At 41.6% G+C, this 21542-nt stretch overlaps 1 protein-coding gene across 1 annotated transcript in view; it reads left to right on the top strand.

The window, feature by feature from the left end:
• PKHD1 (PKHD1 ciliary IPT domain containing fibrocystin/polyductin) overlaps nucleotides 1–21542 on the top strand; it is a 256328-nt gene that overhangs the window by 231478 nt on the left and 3308 nt on the right. Inside the window, exons 61-65 of the mRNA XM_018088733.3 lie at nucleotides 9782–9917; nucleotides 10432–10519; nucleotides 14004–14111; nucleotides 17703–17858; nucleotides 18452–18586. Coding sequence (XP_017944222.3) covers nucleotides 9782–9917; nucleotides 10432–10519; nucleotides 14004–14111; nucleotides 17703–17858; nucleotides 18452–18586 — 623 coding nt within the window. The remainder of the gene's footprint in view (nucleotides 1–9781; nucleotides 9918–10431; nucleotides 10520–14003; nucleotides 14112–17702; nucleotides 17859–18451; nucleotides 18587–21542) is intronic.

Here is a 21542-nt window from a genome sequence, read left to right on the forward strand (position 1 = left end):
CATCCTGATGTCTGCCAGCGATACAAACTACTATTCACATGCTTAACTTTTCTACTAGACACTGTGTGGCTTGTGGTAGAGAGTCACTCACAGTGAGAACACCAGCCTGTGACTGTAGGAATCTTTATTTTGCTTTATTGTTTTGGTTCTGGTTTGTTGCTTTCAGGTGTGGGGATATTTTTGTTGTTGTTTTTAGTTTTGTGCTTTTGGTTTCGTTTGGTTTGTTTTTTTCTGAGGGTTTTTATTGTGGTGTTGTATTAAGCACAGCGAGAAAATATTATTTGCAAGAACGAATCTTAAATCAGGGCCAAATTCTGAAGACACACAGGATTTTTGATCAGCAGAACTAACATCACTGTTGTTAGTGGGGGTGTTTGTGCTACACTGTAGGACACTGCAAAATGGGACAGCAGAAAACTGACACAGGTGTTTTTGCAGTGGATGGTGAGGCTCTGGCACAGATTGCTTGCAGAGGCAGTAGCTGCCTCTCCCTAGAAGTGTCCAAGGCCAGGTTGGACAGAGCTTGGAGAAACCTGGGATAGCAGAAGGTGTCCCTGCCCATGGCATGGGGTGGGAAATAGATGATCTTTAAAGTCATTCCATGATTCTATTATTTATACCATTCCATCACATGGTCCCAAAAGATCACCTAAAGGAGGGAAGAACCCTCCTCTGTGTGCCATCAAAGAAACCTCAAGGCTGCCTTTTTTCAGACACAAATGACATCTCCACACTGGGACTGCTCTTCCAGCTGGGGTTTGTCTCCCTATCTGTGCATGCTTTGGGAAAAATTCCAAGCAGCAAGGATCAGGAAAGGTCCCTAGGAAGAAGCTTGTTTTACTGCAGGGACAAGAGGAGTGCTAACTTGAAGCCATAGATTCCCTGTCCCAATTAGGGGAAGACCTGGCATATATAATGAAGAGAACATCCAGATCACCAGGTCATGGACCAGCTCAGTTCTCATCCACCCTCAGCTGCTCAGGCTCCTTTGCAGTGTTATTTATTGCTCCCCATCAGTCATAGCTTTTCTGGAATTACTCATGGCTGACATTTCTGATGCAATAAAGCCACAGATAACTTGTGAAATGAAATCAGGGTTTTCCTGTTGGGACATGTACTATCCCCACTGTTTATCTGTCTCTCTTTCTGCTGTCACGGGTAAGGATAATGGGGCTGGGATTACAAATCAGGATAAGTATTCCAGTGTATTTTTCTGCTTTCATCCTGAGTTGTGCAGAACTCAACTGGGCTGTCAGATATGCAGGACCTGCACTCCTCTCTGGCCCATCTCCCTGTGTTTTCAGACTAGTGACTTCTCTGGCATCATTCTCTCTCTCTACCTGAAACAAAGTTGCAGTGAGGTGGGGTCTCTTCTCCCAGCTAATAAATGATAGGACAAGAGGAAACGGCCTCAAGTGGAGCTAGGAGAGGTTTAGATTGGATATTAGGGAAAATTTCTTCATTGAAAGGATGTTCAGGCACTGGAGTGGGCTGCCCAGGGCAGTGGTGGAATCACCATCTCTGGAAGTGTTCAAAAGGCAAGTGAGTGTGACACTTGGGGAAACAGTTTAGTGGTGAGCACGATGTTGCCAGGTTATTGGTTGGACTACATGATCTTAGAGATCTATGTCCCAACCTTAATGATTCTATGATTCTGTAAGACAACAATAAAAAAATCTTTGATTTGCACAGACTGGATGTTCATCTTTGCAGCCCAGGAGAGTGAGGCTGAAGGGAGCCTTGGAATCCCTGCTGTGGCTGGGTATCTAGTCAGTAAGTGAGTATATCACATTGCCAAGCCTTTAAAAAAATGGCTTGTCTGTTATGATTTGAAGAGCTTTTTTACATGGTTTTAATTTAACTCCTTTGTTAGGGTCACTTCAAGCACGGCTCATTAATTTGTCAAGAGAAGACAGAGGTGATTGCTGTGACTGCCATAGTTGTGCACAGCTGGAGAGTCAGAGATGTCTATCGCATAGTTTATCTTCCTGTGAATGTCTCTGTGTAATATATACTGTGATGTATTTAGAGACAGAAATCTCTGTTTTGAAAATTTTTCTACTATCAATATAAATATGAAAGTGAAAGAACAAAAAAGCACAACTGTGGATGTATTGTGTGTGTTTGTGCAAATGCCTTTTTACAAAATAAGAAATATTATTCTAGACATCTTCCAGAAGCCATTTAGTCCATATCCCCATACTAGAGCAGGGTACTTTACTCCAGCTTGATGGACTTTTAAGCTGCTACAAACTGAAATATTTCTTTGTTAAGAGTTAAGTTTGGGGTAGCTTCTGAAAAACTGCATGTGTGCAGGAAATAATGGTGTTTGAGACTCACAGCAAGGAATAAAAGGGAAGCAAATCATCAAAGAACTGCTCATTCCAACAGCAATGCTCATGCAGAGCACTAAATGAGATATTACCACTAATTCCCTGTGTCACATGGCACATGCACAGGCAGACAGGGCTAAAGGTTCAGATGAGATGAATTCTGACACTGACACAAAGTGCTTGGATTTGGTAACCTTTGTGCAGGTTCCACGCAGGCTGGGGTGTGGAATTCCACAGGGTTTTACAAAAGGGACATGACAACTTCTTTCTGTGTAGGGATCCAACTTTTCCTCCAATGAGCAGGCAAAGGCAGGATGCTAAAAATCCTGATGTCAGAGCTGCAGCTATTGCAGCACTTGAGGTTCTATCTGCCACATACCCCTAAAGTGAAGATGTGGAAAAGATGATACTCAGGATCTTAAACTAACCTTAAAATCTCCTTTAAATTAAACTTAGTTCATTTTAGGTCAGATGTTCATAGGGACAGTGTAAAGAGCATATTCTTGTGGAGAATGTACCACTCTTACTGTTGATGTGCAAACAGGACAAAGTCAGCTCAAGTAGATACAGTAAAGGACATTTAAGACGATCATGGAAATTGAGTTTATTTTAAGATAAAAGGAATAGAATCATAGAACCATTTAGTAAAGAATCTGTTTAACTTGTCAAAGCAAATCTGGGGAGATAGCGTCCTATCTGTGAAGATACGTTGGAAGAGTAAATACTGGAGAGGAATCTCTAGGCACTGATGGACAATGACAGCACAGGAACAAATGGGTATAAGTTATCAAGAGGTAAATTTGCATTTAAAAAGACAAATAGGTTCCTCCTCAGATAATAAACCAGAAGAATCTTGCAATAGAACTGGAAAAAGACCATTTCCCATTTCCCATTCAATAATATTTTCATAATTTTTTTTCCCTTAGCCACATGGCCAAAGCCATATTCTGAATTTTATTTATTTGTTTAGTAGTAGTTTGGGGATAGTTAAGGTGGTCAATGCCTCATTTAGCAGTCTAGTAAAACAGTGTAAAAGTGCATATGAATAACCTATAGGGTTTCTAATTGAAAGAGTAGGATTCTGTATTGGCTTTCTTATAGGAGAAACAGAATAAGAAATTTCATGAGAATAAAGTGAAAGTTAATAGATGCAAAAGGAGTGTTATGTTGTATAAAACTCTGTGATCATGTTGCACTTTAGGAATCAGGATAAATTTCATTATTTTGATCTCAATTTATAATTCTTTTCATACTGGGAAACTGAGTAGTTGTGACACAGTTCAAAAGGGGTAGTCGGTCATCATGAGCTCAGAGACTTAGACTCATCTTCCCTCCCTGAAGACGGTGACAATGTACATGGAAAGAGTTTAAAGGAGTCATTGTGGGTCCCAGAAGTGGAATTTTTTCATCACATAGCCTTTTGCTAAATTTTTGCTTCTGGTGGACCTGACACTGGACATGAAAGATGAATCGCCAATGTCAGGAACAGTCATATGGGGGATGGTGATGCTACATAAGTTCTTTAACTATATAGACACCTTTGAATTTCAAGAATCAGGCTATTAGAAGTCCTACCCACCACGTAACTGTGGTGAAAACCATAGCTTGCTCTGACAATAGCTTTCCAAAATTCAACTGGATCTGTTTCCCCTCTTAAAAATGAGTGGGACCTGGAGTACAAGTGATGATTTACACGACACAGGCACAACAGCAGAGAGGAGCTGCCAGCCAGATCTCCAAGAGACCAATCCTTTTCCCACTCCACCTTATTTAACATGTGATTGGTGTCACGTCCATCAGCAGAGCTTGTCTGCTGTGACATTTGAGTGAGTGACATCCGTGTCAGCTCCCAGGTCAGGCTGCTTTGCTGCTCCATCATGCTCTTGACCACTGCTGTGTGTCGAGCGGGAAAGGGAGAAAAATTCTTCCACATGCTTTGCTAAGCAGGAATCTGGTGAGCAAAGGGTTAAATGGCTTGGGGTGCTGGGTCTTTGTGGGGAAGTATGCATGTGCATATGTGTATACAAGTGTACATATATATATATATATATATATATACACACACACATACAGAGGCACCTTGGTTTGGCTGTAGGACCTTGTGCCCGCAGGCCACAGTCACATTATCATCTGGAAATTGGATAACGACAGCACAATGACAAATCCAGGTTGCTTGCAATAAGGTGCTAATCCCTTTGCTTTAATATCGGAGCAGCGTGTAATGATGTTTGGACATCACTCCAGTTTACTGACGACCCCACTGGGGCCGGCAATAGAAGCCTACAACTGTCTAACAAGCCATCAGGTGACCGCCGTCGTCAAAGCAACGGGGGATGCAATCTAATCTTCCCTCCATCCCTTCCAGCTCCCAATAAGGACCAGATTATAGAAGTGGCCCATCAATGCTTGGTAACTCGAATCAATTAACGTTAATTCGCACAATGCTATGATGTATTGTGATCACTTTCATTTCAGAGAAGGGGGAAGAAATTGCTATAATTCACCTAAAATGAGGTTGTCTATGGTGCTGAGGTATTAATTGGGTGTCCATATTAAATGGAAAAGGAGCACGGTAGTGAAGGAAAAGTGGATGAGTGACTCTCTTGGCTGCTATTGACCTATCAGAAGAAGACAGTGCCCTTTTCCTTTGCTTTTATCTATTACAGTTTTCCCTATTGCGTGTCAAGTTGATGTATTATAAAAAATTCATTTGGTGACCTTCCACCCCCCTAGCAGATTAAACAATTTCACTGGGATGGCATCATTAACAGGGCCTTGCATTTAATGATGATTTCTCTAAAAGGCCACGGAGATTCGATTTTAAGCTAACAGATTTATTGCACTATTATAACATATCGTAAAAAACTGTACCACCTACGGTCTGGTTTTAGGATAGAAACTGTTTAAGAGTTTATGTGGAGCTTAAAGTGGTATTACCTTGGGATAGGCAGCAGCGGCAAAGCTCTGACCTCCGGCAGGATGCTGTTTACATTTAATAAAAGACCTTTCTCCCACAGTAAACTTGGGGACTGTGTTATGGAGGAGGCCTGGCTTAGCTCTTCACCACTGGCTTTGTAAAGAGGATTATTTCCACTCATCTGCAGCAATTAATGAAAGTCACTAATAAATCTGGGGAATGTTTCTCTCCCATCTGAGGCATCCGCTCTGTCCCCCTCCTTCTAAACGTTTCTGATGATGCCACATCCAGACCCTTCACCAGCTTTGTTGCCCTAAAGAAGGGTCTAGAGGGGAAGTCATGCAAGGAATGGCTGAGGTCATTTGGTTTGCTCAGCCTAGAGAAGACGAAACTGAGGGGAGACCTCATTGTGGTCTGTAGCTTCCTCACAAGGGGAAGTGGAGGGGCAGGCACTGATCTCTTCACTCTGATGACCAGCAGTAGGACCCAAGGGAATGGCATGAAAATGTGTTGGCGGGTGTTTAGGTTAGATGTCAGGGAAGGGTTCTTCACCCAGAGGATGGCTGGACACTGAAACAGGCTCCCCAGAGGAGTGGTCACAGCACCAAGGCTGCCAAAGCTAAAGAAGCATTTGAACAATGCTCTCAGGCACATGATGTGATTCTTGGACCTATTCTGTGCAGGGCCAGGAGCTGGACTCTCATTCTCTTTAATTTCTTTCTATCATATGGGAAAATATGGACATTGGTGGAAATAAAGTCATCCTTCAAATTATCTTTTTTGCTTAAAATAGGAATGACCTCAGACTACTCACTGTCTTCTGGATGCTCATATTTCTTTCCCTGTCTCTATTAATCAATGACAAGATCTGCAGGGGGAGACAAAGCTCTAACAGTGCAGCTGAGAGTGCAAAGGTACTGGTGCCTGGCTTATTTCATCATCACATGACATCAGAACCCACTCTCACCCAAAGATGGCAACAGTTCTCACAGTCCTTCCAGGGAATTTGTACCTACTTTGCCATGAGTCCTCATCTTGTACCTACTTTGTACCTACGTTGTACCTACTTGTACCTACTTTGCCATGAGTCCTCATCTTGAATATCTCCTGTCCTTTCTGCAGCATCTTCTTTCCTGTAGCCTGTGTTGAATTCACCAGCAATCTCGGGTTTTCAAAAACAAAGAAAAATCTCTCTTCGTCTGGGTCATGATTCATTTTGACATATTATTTATTACCTGAATTCTTCCCAATTTCCTTCCCCTTACAAGGATATACTGATTTTGCAGTGCAAGCATTGCAGACATACCCAGAAAACTGTTCAATTAGTTTCAATGTCTATATTTAATAGGAAATAAAATATGCCAGGGAGTGTTCTTTGGCACCAAGGACTGCTGACATATTTCAGGGTGGCCTCATCCAAACTGCCAGGTGAGAGTATTCTTTGTCTGTATTAGCTCCCAGATCATTTGGGAGTTGTCCCTGACTTTGCCATTGGATTTAGACCAGAGTTAGTGACAGAGTGACAGTTTAATGGTAGAGGTAATCATGTGTCAGTGCCAAGGTGTGGTTTTTGGCATTATTTAGTTCTCTAGTAGACATGTATCCATCAACTTTAATGGACACTTGACCCAGACTCTCAGCCCAATTTCTTTCCCCTTGAAGTCAATTGATAATAGTAGCTATTATTATTATTATTATCATCATTTTCATTACTATTATTGTTGTTGTCATTATTGTGGTGACATGATATTATGATATTAGATTAGATATTAGGAGGAAATTATTCCCTATGAGGGAAGCCCTGGTACAGGCTGTCCCATCCCTGGAAGTGTCCAAGGCCACGTTGGATGGGGCTTGGAGCAACCTGGGCTAGTGGAAGGTGTCCCTGACCATGTCAGGGGGGTTGGAACTACATGCTCTTTAAGATCCCTTCTAACCCAAATAATTCTCTGATTTTATGATTACAGTTATTATTGCAATTATAATAAAAATGACAAGTTCTCCTTGATTTCAGAGGCACTTCATTTCTTCCACCCCAAATCTCTCCACCGAGTTTCTCAATCAAGCAGTTTCTTAATCCTGCAGCAGACCCTTGATTTTCCACACCCTCTAACTTCCATGCTGCTGAAGGACAGGCATTTGCTCTCCTGTGGAGCCTCAGCATATTCAGCAGCCACATGTTGGCATTGATGGTGATGGGATCTGGGATCCCTGGTATCCCTGCTCACTAAGGTATCACCAGCAGCCTGCTGTGACCACATTTAGAAGAGCTGCGAGGCACTGAGCATCAAAGATGCTCTCTGTCAGCAGGGAATTGCAAAACAACCTGCTCCTGCCCAGCAGGAGACTCCAGGGTAGTGACAAACATCATGCCCTCCATGCCCGCAGGAGGAAGGCAGGTCTTTGCTCCTGTCTTTGCCAGGCTACAGGCACGTTTGTCCTTCCCCACCTCCTTGTGGCAAAGCTATACCAGGAAAAAACCTATTTTCCTTCCAGCACAAATCCCCAGGGGAGCAGCAGGCTGCTCCTTTCTCCTCTTCCACACTGACATCACTTGCAGGGATATAACTTGCTGTGTGCAGGGTTGAATCCTAAGGCAGGGGTTCCCTCACTGCACGAGTCAGATTGGACTATGTGGGATATAAACACCATATTCCCTGCTGTGTTAACCAGGTTCAAATTACCTGCAAGCAGGCATTCACTTTTAAGCTTCAATTTTTAGGCATCCATATCTAGTTTCACTTGTTTTTGTTTTCTTTGCCATTACTTTTCCCAAAAAGTGATAGAATAAGGAGGAGCAGTTTTAAACTAAAAGAGGAGAGATTTAGATTAGATGATAAAAAGAAATTCTTTACTGTGAGGGTGGCACAGCGTGCCCAAAGAAGCTGTGGCTGCCCCATCCCTGGAATTATTGAAGGTCAGGTTGGATCAACCTGGTCTAGTGGAAGGTGCCCCTGCTGATGACAGCAGGGGTGGAACGAGATGATCCTTAATGTGCTTTCCAATCCAAACCATTCTGTGATTCTACTCACCCCAGGGAGAGGGAACTGCTTCCTAGATCCACATTTTGCAGCAGCCTTCCTTTATGTGCAAGGTAAGCACAGTTTTACCATGTAGGGCCTGGGATGTTGAGTCAGGGCATTTTTTCTGTTATCAGTTTTACAGAAACTGAGGAGAGAAACAAAATTATTTGGGGCTTACAGAAGCCATAACAAGACTCACCTAAACTTGTCTGGGAGCAGAGGGAGCCAGGGAGCTCACAGAAAATGAGGAAAACAAGTGTGACTTGGTATGTTGTCCTGCAGTGAGTTTTGGTCACAGAGTTGAACTCACATTTTTGGAAGAAGGTGGATAAGAGCACCTTATTATTGATGCCCTTGACATGAATTTCAAACCTAGCATTGCCTTTCAGACTTTTCCACTGACACAAAAAATAAAAGAAAAAGAACCAAGATAAGAACTGAATCTCTAGTCCTTGAGCTACCTCTTGAGCCTGCACATATCCTTAAAACCTCAATTGATCTTTCCAGCATCTGTGGTTCAGACCAGTATTTCCCATCAGCTGCAGTATCAACTGCTTCTGGTTTGTAATGCAGAGTAATACCCTGAAAAAAAATCCACAACCAAAACTCAACCTAGAAAAAATCAGTTAAAAACAAAGGAAACTTATGCTCCATATATCTCGTATTTGTAAACACCTTTAAGCAAACAGTAGAGATCAATGAATAGCTTTTCTTCTTTCATTTCAAGACAATACCAAAGCTCCAGTCACTTCATTGCAATTGCAGATTAGAGCATTTTATATATATATAAATTATATATATATATATATATATGAGATTCTAAATGATACAAAGCACTGGGAGAGGGAATGAAATGATCCAGGCTCAGAATAAAGTGTTGATTCTTTATTCAAATGCAAAATCACTCTCCTGGGATGCTCTAATTTAAATTTCAGGCTTGGAAAAACCAGTGTCTTTCAAGGGGGGTGTCTGCAACTGCTTTATTTCAGTCTGCAGACTTTGCAGATGATGAAGGTGATGGCAGGATAAAGATATGCAGGAAAGCCCTGTAAGTGCTGTTCTTGTGTAGAGGAACCAAAACTTTGTTCTTAGAGGAGCTCAGAGGTTTTCACTGGAAATCTTTCCCTTGGACAGGAAACATAAATTATTTTGTTCATTTCTCACTTCTTCATCTGTAAGCTGAGGATTAAAACCGAAGGATATTTTATTACTTTGGTGCTGCTTTCTGCTTGGAAAGGTTGTCTGTATTGTATTTCATACATATTCTTCTCACCCAAGGAATCAAAGTGCTATGATAAGGTAAATTAGTAGGTGTTTGATATAGTGCTCCTTCCTATTCATAACAGAATATTGACACCTGTATTACCAAGGTAAAAAGTCACAAGAAGAGAAGATAAAATGTCGTTCCTAGGCAAGATGGGAATTGGGTCTGGGACTAAAGATGAGTGTTTTCATAACATTAATTTTCTGATTTTTTTTTTTTTTTTACATTCCTTTGCCTGTGAAAGAAACACAAGCAGACAACACTCAGAAACATGTCTGTATGTGAGACCCTACAAGATCTCTGTTCAGGTGCAACCCTCAGATGGAGAAATTGAGAAGCAACTTCCTGTACAGCCAAAAATCATTTTCCTGGACAGAAAGGTAGGATGTCCCCCTCTGTTGACGGATACTTCTACTAATTCTGTACTATTTTCACATTTGACATTTTTGACATGGAGCCTGGCTTTGCTCAGTGGTGCCAAGAAAGAGGACAAGAGGCCACAGGCAGAAACTGATACTCAGGAAGCTCCACCTGAACATGAGGAAGAACTTCTTTGCTGTGTAGTGACCGAGCACTGAACAGATTGTCCAGAGAGGGTGTGGAGTCTCCCTCATTGGAGATATTCCAGAATCATCTGGACACAGTCCTGTGCCGTGTGCTCTGGGATGACCTTGCTTGAGCAGGGAGGATGGATCAGATGACCCACTGTAGTCCCTTCCAACCCGACCCATTCTGTAAAGAGCTCTGGTGAACTTTGTAACGTGTGACATGTAGCTGCAAACTGCCCTCCAACTGGTCATTAAAAATTATTACAGTTGTAAAACCTATCAAAACTTTCTTTCCTCTTGCTGAGGAGACAAAACCTTAATTCTTCTGTTTTATTCTTCCTCCCAGGGTCAAAGAGTTGACAAACTGGGGCCTCCTTCAGAACCCTGGGTTGTATCAGCTCACCTCAAGGGCTCCTCCGAGGCTGTGCTGAAAGGTTTGGACGTGTTTCCTTATATCAGGGGTTATGGCAAAGCAGATGTGCAGAATGGTGGATAAATTTGGTTCTCCCTGAGAAATAGTGAATTTGAAAACTAGTCTTTGGGATGGAAACAGAAGGTTGCAGTGGGAGTTTGGTGAACTGCCCAGTCATATGCTGCAGAAAAAGAAAGAAAAGCTTATACAAAGTATTTTTGTGCTCTGGTAGCTTAAAGGAAGTACATCCAGTAGTTTGTCTTGAAAAGGCATATCTGAGATCAAAAAGGCAAGAATGAAGAATTACAAATACTAACACTTGATTTTCAGTTTTTGTTATTTAGGACAATTTCTTTACAGTCCATGACAACCTGTTTATCCCAGCAAGGGATTTGGCCAAACAGAGACAGAAACAATTGCCTATTGTTTTCCATTAGCATATTTTAATGTGAAAATGTGTGGGGTTTTTTCATGATAATCTAAATATTTCCCTTCTGGTCCTCATTTTTTGAAAGACCCAAACTCAGGATTAACTCTAAGCATGTGAGCATTTCCCTCGAGGTTATATGAACATGCTTAGGTATAGAACCTTGTTTAAGCAGAGTGCTAAACCAAAATCTGGGGAAGATCATATGCTGGTAAACTAGAAAATGGAAATTATATTGATTATAACACATCCTAATTTTAATTGCTAAAATATTTAAATATAGACAAGAAACACACAAAATGAGAAGTGAGGTTTCCTACTGCAGATAAAGCATTTTGTTCACAGAAAGCCCATTTGCGTGCTAATTTTGACTTGAAAAGTTCACATTTGGAGAAGATAAGTGGTGTTCATGCTGTAGATCAGAACTTCTCATCCTTTCAATCCCTGTTTCTTTTAATCAGAAATTATTCCTGTCCCATCATAGCTCCAGGTTTACAGGTTAAAAAAATACTTTGGTCTTTTCTGCTGCTTTTCACGCCTTTTTCAGGGCATGTTCCTAAACTTCTTAGGTCTGGAAGAGACACAGGTTATTGGATCAACTACTGGCTGACAGTGGGAAGAAGGGAGAAGGGGAGGAAGAAGGGAAGGGAGGAAGAAAGGAAAGAAGGGTAAAAGGACAGAAGGGAAGAAGGAAGGAAAGAAGGAGGAAAGGAAGGAAGGAAGGAAAAACAAATAGAACACAAAAAGGCAGAAAGGAAAGAGAAGAAAGAGAGGAAGAAAGAGAATAAAGAAAGAAAGAGAGAGAGAAAGAGAGAGAAAGAAAAAAGAGAGAGGGAGAAAGAAAGAAAGAAAGAAAGAAAAGAAAAAGAAAGTGAGAAAGTGAAAAAGATAGAAAAAAGAGAAAGTCACTGAAGAGAAGTGCACTAGACATTCTTTAAAAGATACATGCATCAAATTAATAGTCAATAAACTCCAGCAAGGAAAGAGCTGCACAGTGCAGATGTTCTGCATGTAATAGTTTGCTGCAGTTTTTCCTTTGACAAACGTCCTTATTGCTCCCGTCTTTCGAGGCACATGAAAGAGGCATTTAATGGAAATGGGTCCCGTCTCACACACTGAGGCTGCTGCATCTGACAGCAGCCAAACTGCCTCGTGGAAAGCAGTTTAGCTCCAAATTAGCTTCTTCTACGTTAAATACCAGCTTGCCTGAGAGATCTTTGTGAAGACTCCCATATATATCTGTAATATTCTGGGCTTTGAAGCATATGTGCCCGAAAGCTGAGACTGTCTCTGTTGAGAAGTACAGTACAGCACTCCAGGCTTCATCACAGACTAGAAATGGCAATTATAAAGTATTTGAACATAGCTGACAAGACCCTCTCTAAAATCCATATTACAGTGGCTGTCAGAGCCAAGAAAATCTCGGTAGTCCATGCAGATACTGTATAAGGAGGATCATGGGTAGTAGACAAATGAGCCAGGTTTTGGCTGGAGCAATTAAAGAAATCTAGATTCCCACATCCCCATCAAGTCTATTCACAGCATAAACTACTGGTTATTTATATATCACTGATATCTATCTATCTATCTATCTATCTATCTATCTATCTATCTATCTATCTATCTATCTATCTGTCTATCTGTCTATCCATCTATCTCACTCCAGCTGAGCCTGGAGATGTACAATGAAATTAGAGGTTTGATGTGTTAGATGCTATATAAAAATAGAATAAAACCATATATGTGGTCAAAACTAGTGGATATTAGCAATTAAACTGTACCATAGTCATAGACTGGGGAAACTCTATCATTTTTGTTGCTAAATAATTAATATGTGGCATGCTTTTGCCTAAGAGCTTGTGTTGGACAACTGGACGTACACTGGTTTGCTACTTCTCCACGTTGTTCAATATCCTGAACATGAGAATGGCAGAGAAGAAATGTCCTCCTCACATTCAGCTTGATGTCCCTTCACCTGTGCTGCTTAACTGCAATAAAATGTCAACCCACCTGCAAACAGTTATGATATGTTGTCTTTCAGCAGGCAAAAGTCTGTGTTTGTGATCACTGGAGCAAGTCCAGCATCCTAAGGAAGTTCTGGCATCTCACCCCCACCTGAACCAACATTTGGAAATTTGTCAGTCTTTAGGATTTCAACCCTCTCACCCCAAGAGCCTGAATGCAGACCAGACCTGGTCAGCATCACTCAAAAGCCAGGACTTGGCTGGTGCTCAAAGATACACACAATAAAATGGGGATCCATTTGCAAAGTAAATTATAACTTTTAAAAAGAGCCTACAAAAATAACAACCATGGTGAGTGTAGGTGTTGGGTCAGAATGTATTCCCTGATAGCTCACAACAAGAGGGAAACTGATGGAGAAACTCACTCTCCTGGGTTTCATTTTAATGCTCCCCATGGAGTTTTTCCCTGCCAGGTTTCTGTACCATCTCAGGACAGTCACCACAGACAGTTTTCACGGCCAAATACCTTTCAAAGCATCAGACAGAGTTGGAGAAAAATTCAAAGAGAACTAACAGTTGGACAGAAGGAGATGTGCCCCAATGAGGTGGAACTCCTGCCAGAAAAGAGTCAGCTCTTCCCTGAGTTACAGTGGCTGATTCCTTGAGAACATCCCTTTACGAGAGACAATAGTCTCTCATTAACACTCTCCTAACCTTGGTGATACACTTAGTCACACAAGGCATGAGTTAAATCAAAAATATGAGCATCTGGAACTTTCTAGGTCATCCTATTATCTTTGCTTTATCCTCTTAACATTTGTTTTCATGTTACACCCTCATGATGTACAGTAAATGCCATTTCACAATCAGCTCAAAGAACTAATATTTAGAAGCTAAAGTCCTCCAATCCCCCAGGAATTTGTTTTGCAAGTTCCTCTGAAGACTTGACCCTGTGTGAAATTTCTGGGGTTAGACATGATGTTTATGATTAGGATGGACAATGGATTTAGGCTTTCTGAAGTCTCCTTAAAGTCACAAGGATTGTCTGAGGTCCTTAAGTGGTACTTACCTGGCTGCTGTTAATTGCAATGTGATTTTTTTTTTTGACTCTCTAGGGCTCACCCAAGTGCAGGTCATAGATGGATGCGCAAGGTTTTCCAGTCTGGCTGTCTCCAGCACAGGTACAAACTGGAGACTTGTGTTCACTGTCACATCACCTCCAGGTAAGCTTCATATTCTGGAGATTTTTTGATTTGGTAAAATCAAAGCCCTACAGGTGGCCTGAATTTATAAAAAGGCAGTTAAACTTTGCTTAAATAAGTGGAGCAATGCCAAACCTCTAAATAGCCTGAGTTCTGTTCCATGTCCAAGTTGGCATTCCCCAGACAGCAGGAGAGCTGCTGGTGATTCCTGTGCTGTTCATACAAGGTCTCTTAAATCAGATGAATTAGTACAAAAAGTCAGAGAAAGGTGCCTATTTCTCTCTGGATTCCCTAGCTATGTATCCCTGGGGAAATCTGGTACATAAGGTCAGCTAAACTGCCAGAGCAGAATTTTTCCGACAAATTGAGTCCTCACATTCTCTCTTTTTATTCTTTTTCTGTTTGTATTCAGAAATTTTCCATCTGTGCTCCCAGTTATTTTCACAGTGCCTGTTCTTGACTGTTTTCCTGCACCTGGTCATTTTTATGGGTGCAACAGGTTATTCACATTAAGAACATGACTTCAGGACTGGGCTCTACAAGGGGTCTCCTGGTGCTTTATGGAGCTAATTTTGGCATCTTCAAGATAACACAACTTGCATGAGGTCTCTGAGTAACCCAGTAATGGTTAAGAGACAGGTGTGCTTATGTCTCCTTGGATATACAGCTGAGGGGGAGAAAGCACCACATGAACGTCTGGCTTGTAAAATCCTCAAGACATCTGCACAAGAAAAGCATCTGTACAACAGTTTGGGGGCCTGAACTTATCTATAAATCTGGGTCTGAAGGTAGACAGGGGTCAAAGTGTTGGTGTCTTGTCTCATAATTGCTGCTGAGGCAAGTCTATGAAGAAGCAGGAACATGATGTTTGGCACAAAGTCCAAAAACATATTAAGATATGGATGCTGTAAGACCACATGCAAAGTCTCTATTCTGGTATCACATCCATCAATATATATATATATATGGATATATATATATATGGATATCTTTCTAGATAGACATAGATATAGTTGATATAGATATAGTCCCCATATATGTGTGTGTATGTATCTTATATACACATATATGTAAATATATCTTATCTCTTGCCTCAGCCAGAAAAAAGCAGAGGGGACAAGTACACCTGACTGGTGAAGTGGCCAAGTGGAAGTGGCTGATGAAAAAATCTGAGCTCAAAATATTAGAAGTTTGCAAACATTTAAACTGTCACAAGTGGCTCATCCACATCGAGTGTTCCCATAGCTTTGCAAAGGGAGAATTGGGGTGCAGTGAGGACTTGGAGATGGGCCTTTAAAAGGAGGATTTCTGTGTGTTTTGAGGTGTATGCTGCCAAACACCTGCAGGTCTCACTGCCTTCGGTTCAGTGGGAGGGGATGGGAAGTTAGTACCTCACAGGATCTGACTCTTTAGGCTGGAAGCACACCTCAATGAAATGTATTTTGAAACCTATCTCAGGGATATCCCAAATCTTTTGTCTGCACAAAGGGCAAAGAGATCTCTTCTGAAACATTTGGTCAGGCAGAGTGTTCATCTAGTTCCTCCAGTTCCAACCCCCCTGCCATGGGCAGAGACACCTTAAAGTATCCCAGGTTGCTCCAAGCCCCATCCAACCTGGCCTGGAACACTTCCAGGGATGAGGCAGCCACAGCTTCTCTGGACAACTTGTGTCAGTGCCTAATATCTAGTTTAAATCTGCCCTCTTTCAGCTTAAAACCATTGCCTCCCAGAGATGTTTACAGGCAGCAATGTGGACAGCTGTGCAGGTGTCACGTGTAAATCAGAGTATTGCACACTTTTAATATGCATTGCAAAAGTATACACCAAAGAAACCATCCCTTTTGCTTGTTGCAAGTGGGAACTGTGATGGAGACAGTATAAAGGCTTTTATATTGCCAGATTCTTACTGAAGAGATTTGCTTACTCTTTGGGATAAACAAAACAAAATCAAACCATCAAATAGTAGATGTTTGGGATACACTTCCATGATCCAGTTGCTCTGTGTACTCACCCTGGCATAATTTGCTGTTTAGAGGCGGCTCAGAAGGTGCTGCTGATGCTGAATGCAATAATCCCAAATGTCTTAGTGGTAGTTCCTGGGGAGAGTAGACTATTCATAGCCCCACTGCACAGTCTTGCTCCTTGCTTTACAGTCATATTTACTTCAATGATCTGGATCCCAATGGGTTTGATATATCCACTTTTCATTTAAACCAAGAGAAGTCTATTCACAAACTCTTAGAGTGGTACAAAGCACCTTTAAGCACATGTCTGTGTAGAGTTCTCGATACCTGTGAGATTACTTCTCTCAGCTGAAGTTCATACGTGCTTGTACCTGCAGGCAAATTTTTCCCAGTTGGAACATACTTCCCACATTGTTCTGGTGAAGCTCAGTTTTGTTCAGGTGGACAACACCGACACAAATCTATTTAGTTTCTCTTAAAAGTACTTACAGCTCCTTGTCCTGGTCTCCAGCCTCCATCTGACAGTGTTCTGATTGTTTTTTTTTAATGAATTGACAAAAAAAAAGACTTTTAGATTTTTATTCAAAGTGGAACTCAAATAAATAAAAGAAATATCCATCTGTCAAAATGATCAGAATTGTGGGATTAGGACCAATAATAAGTCAGGTAGTAAAAAAAGTAATGAGCTCATGTGCTAATCCACATCCCGCAAGTTGGTCTATAGAGAGTACCAGGGTCAATTTTGCTAAACTCCTCTCCTAGCCAGGCCCATCTCCATTCAGAATGCATTTTGGAAATAACTTAGGGAACCAAAACATGTCTATTTTTCTGATTTTTAAAAGGATAGTATTAAGCATCTTCCAGTCCTTGAAACTCAGATGCTGAGACTCTTGATCACAGAACCCTTGATTCAATGAAGTCTTGATCACAGAAAATACGAGTAGTGGCTGGTTTGATTCTGATTTATTTACAGAAAACTTCAGAATTTCTGGGTGAAGATCTTTACCCAAATCTTGTGTGTGTCAAGAGACTAAATATTTACTGTGCTAACAGCAGGGACACTGACATTTTTTATTTATAAGGCTCATTATTGTGATGGAAAATATTAGCAAGTTCACTGGGATCTTTCTGCATCATGGGTTTAAGCTTAATGGTGGTGAATGTTTCTGGGTTGCCCATAACTTACACTGATACAATTCAGGTATAGCCTGTAGAAATTGTGTGTTCTAAACTACTTTCTTGTCACAACCAGTATCTCTGTTTTGTGAGGCAGAATGTGCATGTTTTCTGTCTGGGTCTGATCTGTTTGGCTTTTTGAATGTGTTTTCCGGGTTTGGTAGTCAGATAGACAAATTCATGGAAGTAATATCAAGGATTGTTGAATGCAAAGAAGCTGTTTATGCTTCAGGAAGAACTGAAAGTTTGAAACTCGCCTTGTAAAAGTATTATTATGTATTTGGGTTGTCCTGGGACTCAGTCCTAAATGTATATTGTTGTCTAATGTTGGATCTGGAGATGGATGGACTTATGGTTTGTTCCTGCATACATTTCTGATGGTGGCATCCCTGCTGAAAGTTTGTAGGGTGGTGTTTTAGCTGTGAAACGAGAGTTCTTACTTTTGTAATGAACTGACTGTTTTAAATTCCAGGAGCGAAGTTCACTGTGCTCTCTCAGCCATTTTCCATCTTCCCTGTCCCAGTGGCAGCAAAGGCCAGCATGATCCTTGTTGTCCTACTGGGCTCAGCAGCATTTGCATTCACCAGTGTTCTTGCATTCTGCTGGTTCAAGAAGAGCAAAAGCAACAGTAAGTTGGAAATACTCATTAAAATATATACTTGCAGACCCTCTATTTTATTTAACAAATCCACAGAATGGCCACAATGGGTTTCAGACAGTAGAATTCAAAAAGCTCTGAGAAGTTTACTATTAGCAATATATTTTGTACTCAGTGCAGGGACAAGAACTGGACTTTGATTATCCATGTGATTATCCTTTTGATTATCAAATCCATTTGATTATCCCTTCTAACTCAGGATATTCTGTGATTCTATGATTCTATGGTAGTTCAAGGTTATGGAGTTTTATGCCTATAAAAGCTGTTACAAAACAAGAAGAAATGGCCTCAAGTTGCATCAGGGGAAGTTTAGATTGGATATTGCATTTCTTCCTGGAAAGGGTTGTCAAGAACTGGAACAGGCTGCCCAGGGAAGTGGTGGAGTGGGTCACCATCCCTGGAAGTGTTCAAAAGGTGTGTGGACATGGCATTTGTTGGGGTATATATACACTCAAGAAACATTCAATTATATATTCAAAAATATATTTACTTTTTGCTGGAATCAATTGTTCCTGCTGAGCTGAGGATGTATTGAGAGTGATGTGCTGTGTGTTTCATTACAGAAACAAGGACTGAACAGGTTGATGTACCAGGGGCCAATAATAAGAGACCCAAAAAACAAGCACAGCCTCCTGCAGTTCCCATCAAGCCTTGCTACAATCAAGGAGAAAATGAAAAAGGAGTGCCTGTAGGAGGAGGTGAGACTGCAGTTTGACAGTAATTCAAATTCATAAACAGTTAAACATCAAAAGAGTTGGTTTATGTCTTCCAGCATATTCAGGTGTTGGAACAGACTGCCCAGGGAAGTGATGGGATCACCATCACTGGAAGTGTTCAAAAAATGTGCCAGGATGGGGTGCTTTAGTATTGATCATGGTGGTGCTGGGTTGGTGGTTGGACTCAATGATCTTAAAGGTTTTTTCCAACCTTAATAATCCAATGATTTTATAGGTTTGAACAGGACCAGTGGCACAGTTCTCAGAAGGTCCACCTCTTTATTGCCTTCTCCCTCTGCTCACTGGTATTTTTCTATTTGTCATCTCCCTTTACACAGATAGAATGAATTCCCAGCTACACTGAAGGCAGCAGCAAAATTCCCATATACTCACAGTGTGATTCTTGGGGTTGTTCTGTGCAGGGCCAGGAACTGGACTTCCATGATCCTTGTGTATCTCTTCCAACAGGATATTCTATAATTCAGTGAGTTCATGATTTGTCCTTGTGTTTTTGGAGTAGGGCAGGGAAAACAGCCCAAGTGTCCCCAGCACTGATGGATGGTTCAGTTGCCAAACAGCCACCTCATACTGCTGGATATGTTGGAAGTTACCAATGACTTGACCTTTAAGATATTCCAACTGAAGTTGGGACCTGGCCAAATGGACAGGTAACCTGTAGTGGAGGAGTAAACACACATAAAGGCCTGACTCATAAGCTGGGAAAGGGGTTAGAGCACAAGTCTGATGAGGAGCAGCTGAGGGAGCTAGGAGGGGGGCTCAGCCTGGACAAAAGGAGACTCAGGGGGGATCTTGTCACACTCTCCAGCTCCCTGACAGGAGATTGCAGCCAGGTGGGGGTCGGTCTCTTCTGCCTGGAGAAACAGGGCTGCTCCCTGCCCAAGTCTCCAAGTGCTGCAGTAACTGCAGAGGGATCAAAAAGCTCTGGACAGGTTTGCAGGCTCTGGAGGATGGCAGTGAAGTACACTGGAGGTAGAAAACAAAACACCCAGAGCTCATTTGCACAGTCTCTCTGAGTCCAACCCAACACTCCAAAGCAGCTCCATCCCCACCCACCCCACTCCGTGTCCCCCTTTACTCCCCGGGGTCCTGCCACAAACAACTCTTTTCCTCACACCTCCTCCAGACTCATCTTTTCATCGTGTGCTGATCAAACACGACTCCTTCTGAGGTCACAGGGAAGCAGACAGCCCCGGGGGCACGTGGCTGCCAGCACAAAGCACTGGCTTCCCTCTCTGCAAGTGTGAAATGTTCTTACAGGAGCTGAGGGCTTTTTTTATCTCACCTGCCAACAGCGCAGATCTGAGGGCACTCGGATAACCCCACTGAACCCCCCATTTACTCCGGTTTGGGAATTTCTTCTTCCTCCTTCTTCCCCAAGCCTGTGGATTACATAAGAGGCAGGAAGAGGCGAGCTGGAGTTTTTATCTCCTTTTAATTAGCATCTATAACAAAAGCCGAGGGAGAGAGAGAGAGAGAAGGAGAGAGGAAATTCTGCAGTTTATGTGTTTTGATATTTGCTGTACTTCTCCAAAACACAGCATTCAGCTGTGTGCCTTAGGATACATATCTGCTATAAATTCATTTTTTATCTAATTTGTCTGAGATCTAAGCTTCCTGTGGAGGTCTGAGATCAAAGGATCTGATTCTGTCTGATGTTGGCTCTGACACATAATGCGTGCTGACTTAGTTCTGTCTATAAACTCGCAGTGGGAGGCTGCCACTCTCCCTTGGCACCTTTACATAGTGAACTTTCATTTTGGTTGGGGAGGCTGACAGGTATAGAGTTGATTGGAGCCTTCATGTAAATAATTCATGGAAAGATTTTTTTTTTTTGTCAGAAAAAGGCAATCCAGCCACTTAAAGTCTTTTAGGAATAGTTGCAAGACAAAAAGATTCCCCGATATGTTCAAATCTAAACAAGGATAACAATATCTTAAGTGAATTTAATACATATGACTTGGAAATGTCTAATGTTTGATTCCCCCTTATTTAAAGTGCTATTGGTTTAGGAGAGAGAGAGAGAGAGAGGAAATCAAAGCTGAACTCTTGTTGTTTAGTTTCTGCTTTATAGCTCTTTCCCTCATAAGAAATACCACTTTTCTAACACAATTAAGTGTTCAGAGTCTTTATTTATTAATCACCACAGTAAGACTTGCAAGAGAGAGCTTTTCTCTTTGGAAGGTGCTTATAGAGTGCAAAGTCCAGTGGATCAGGGGCCCTGGATTTTGTACCAAAATGGGCAGCTGAGGATGAATGGATGGAAGGAACCAGCTAAGCAGCACTGCAGGGAAAAGGGATCAAGATATTACCTTGGTTAACCTTGGTGTAACCAAAAATCTCCTCAGCCTCACCCAATAATCTCTCTTGAATTAAAGAACTTTGGATTAACTAAGGCATTGTTAACACAACACAGCTGGAGGTGGAGGGATATAGACTTTCTTTTTGCTTTTTGCAATTTATTCTGGTGGTTCATCACCTTGGCCATTGAGGACTTGTATCCTCTAACAGCTTCCATTTCCAAGCTTCAATTTGCAGTTCTTTCAGGTGTGGCACCTGATTGATTCTTATGCTGAACTCCTTGGACATCTTCACCCAGAAATCACTGTTGTATTCCTGAAGATGTTCTCCCACTCTGCAGATTGGATCTCCCTCCTTACTCTGAGGTTGCTCAGATCAGCTCCTGCTCCTTCCTTTCTACCAGTCTGCCATTTTTTCTGTGTTTTAATTCCAAATCATCAGTGGAAACACTGAATATCTTCCATTTTAGTGGGAGTGTCTGGTACTGGTGCACACATCCCCACCTCTGAGAATTATTTCCCACATATAATTATTGCCTGAGCTCTATTAGCTGGTACTTAATCCAGTTAATCGTGTGCTTTAATGATATTGAATAGTTTGTATTTAATTTTAAAAAATC

Source organism: Manacus vitellinus, unplaced genomic scaffold (assembly GCF_001715985.3).
Source record: "Manacus vitellinus isolate BGI_N305 unplaced genomic scaffold, ASM171598v3 scaffold_11_pilon, whole genome shotgun sequence".
In the NCBI taxonomy this organism is placed as follows: Eukaryota; Metazoa; Chordata; class Aves; order Passeriformes; family Pipridae; genus Manacus; species Manacus vitellinus.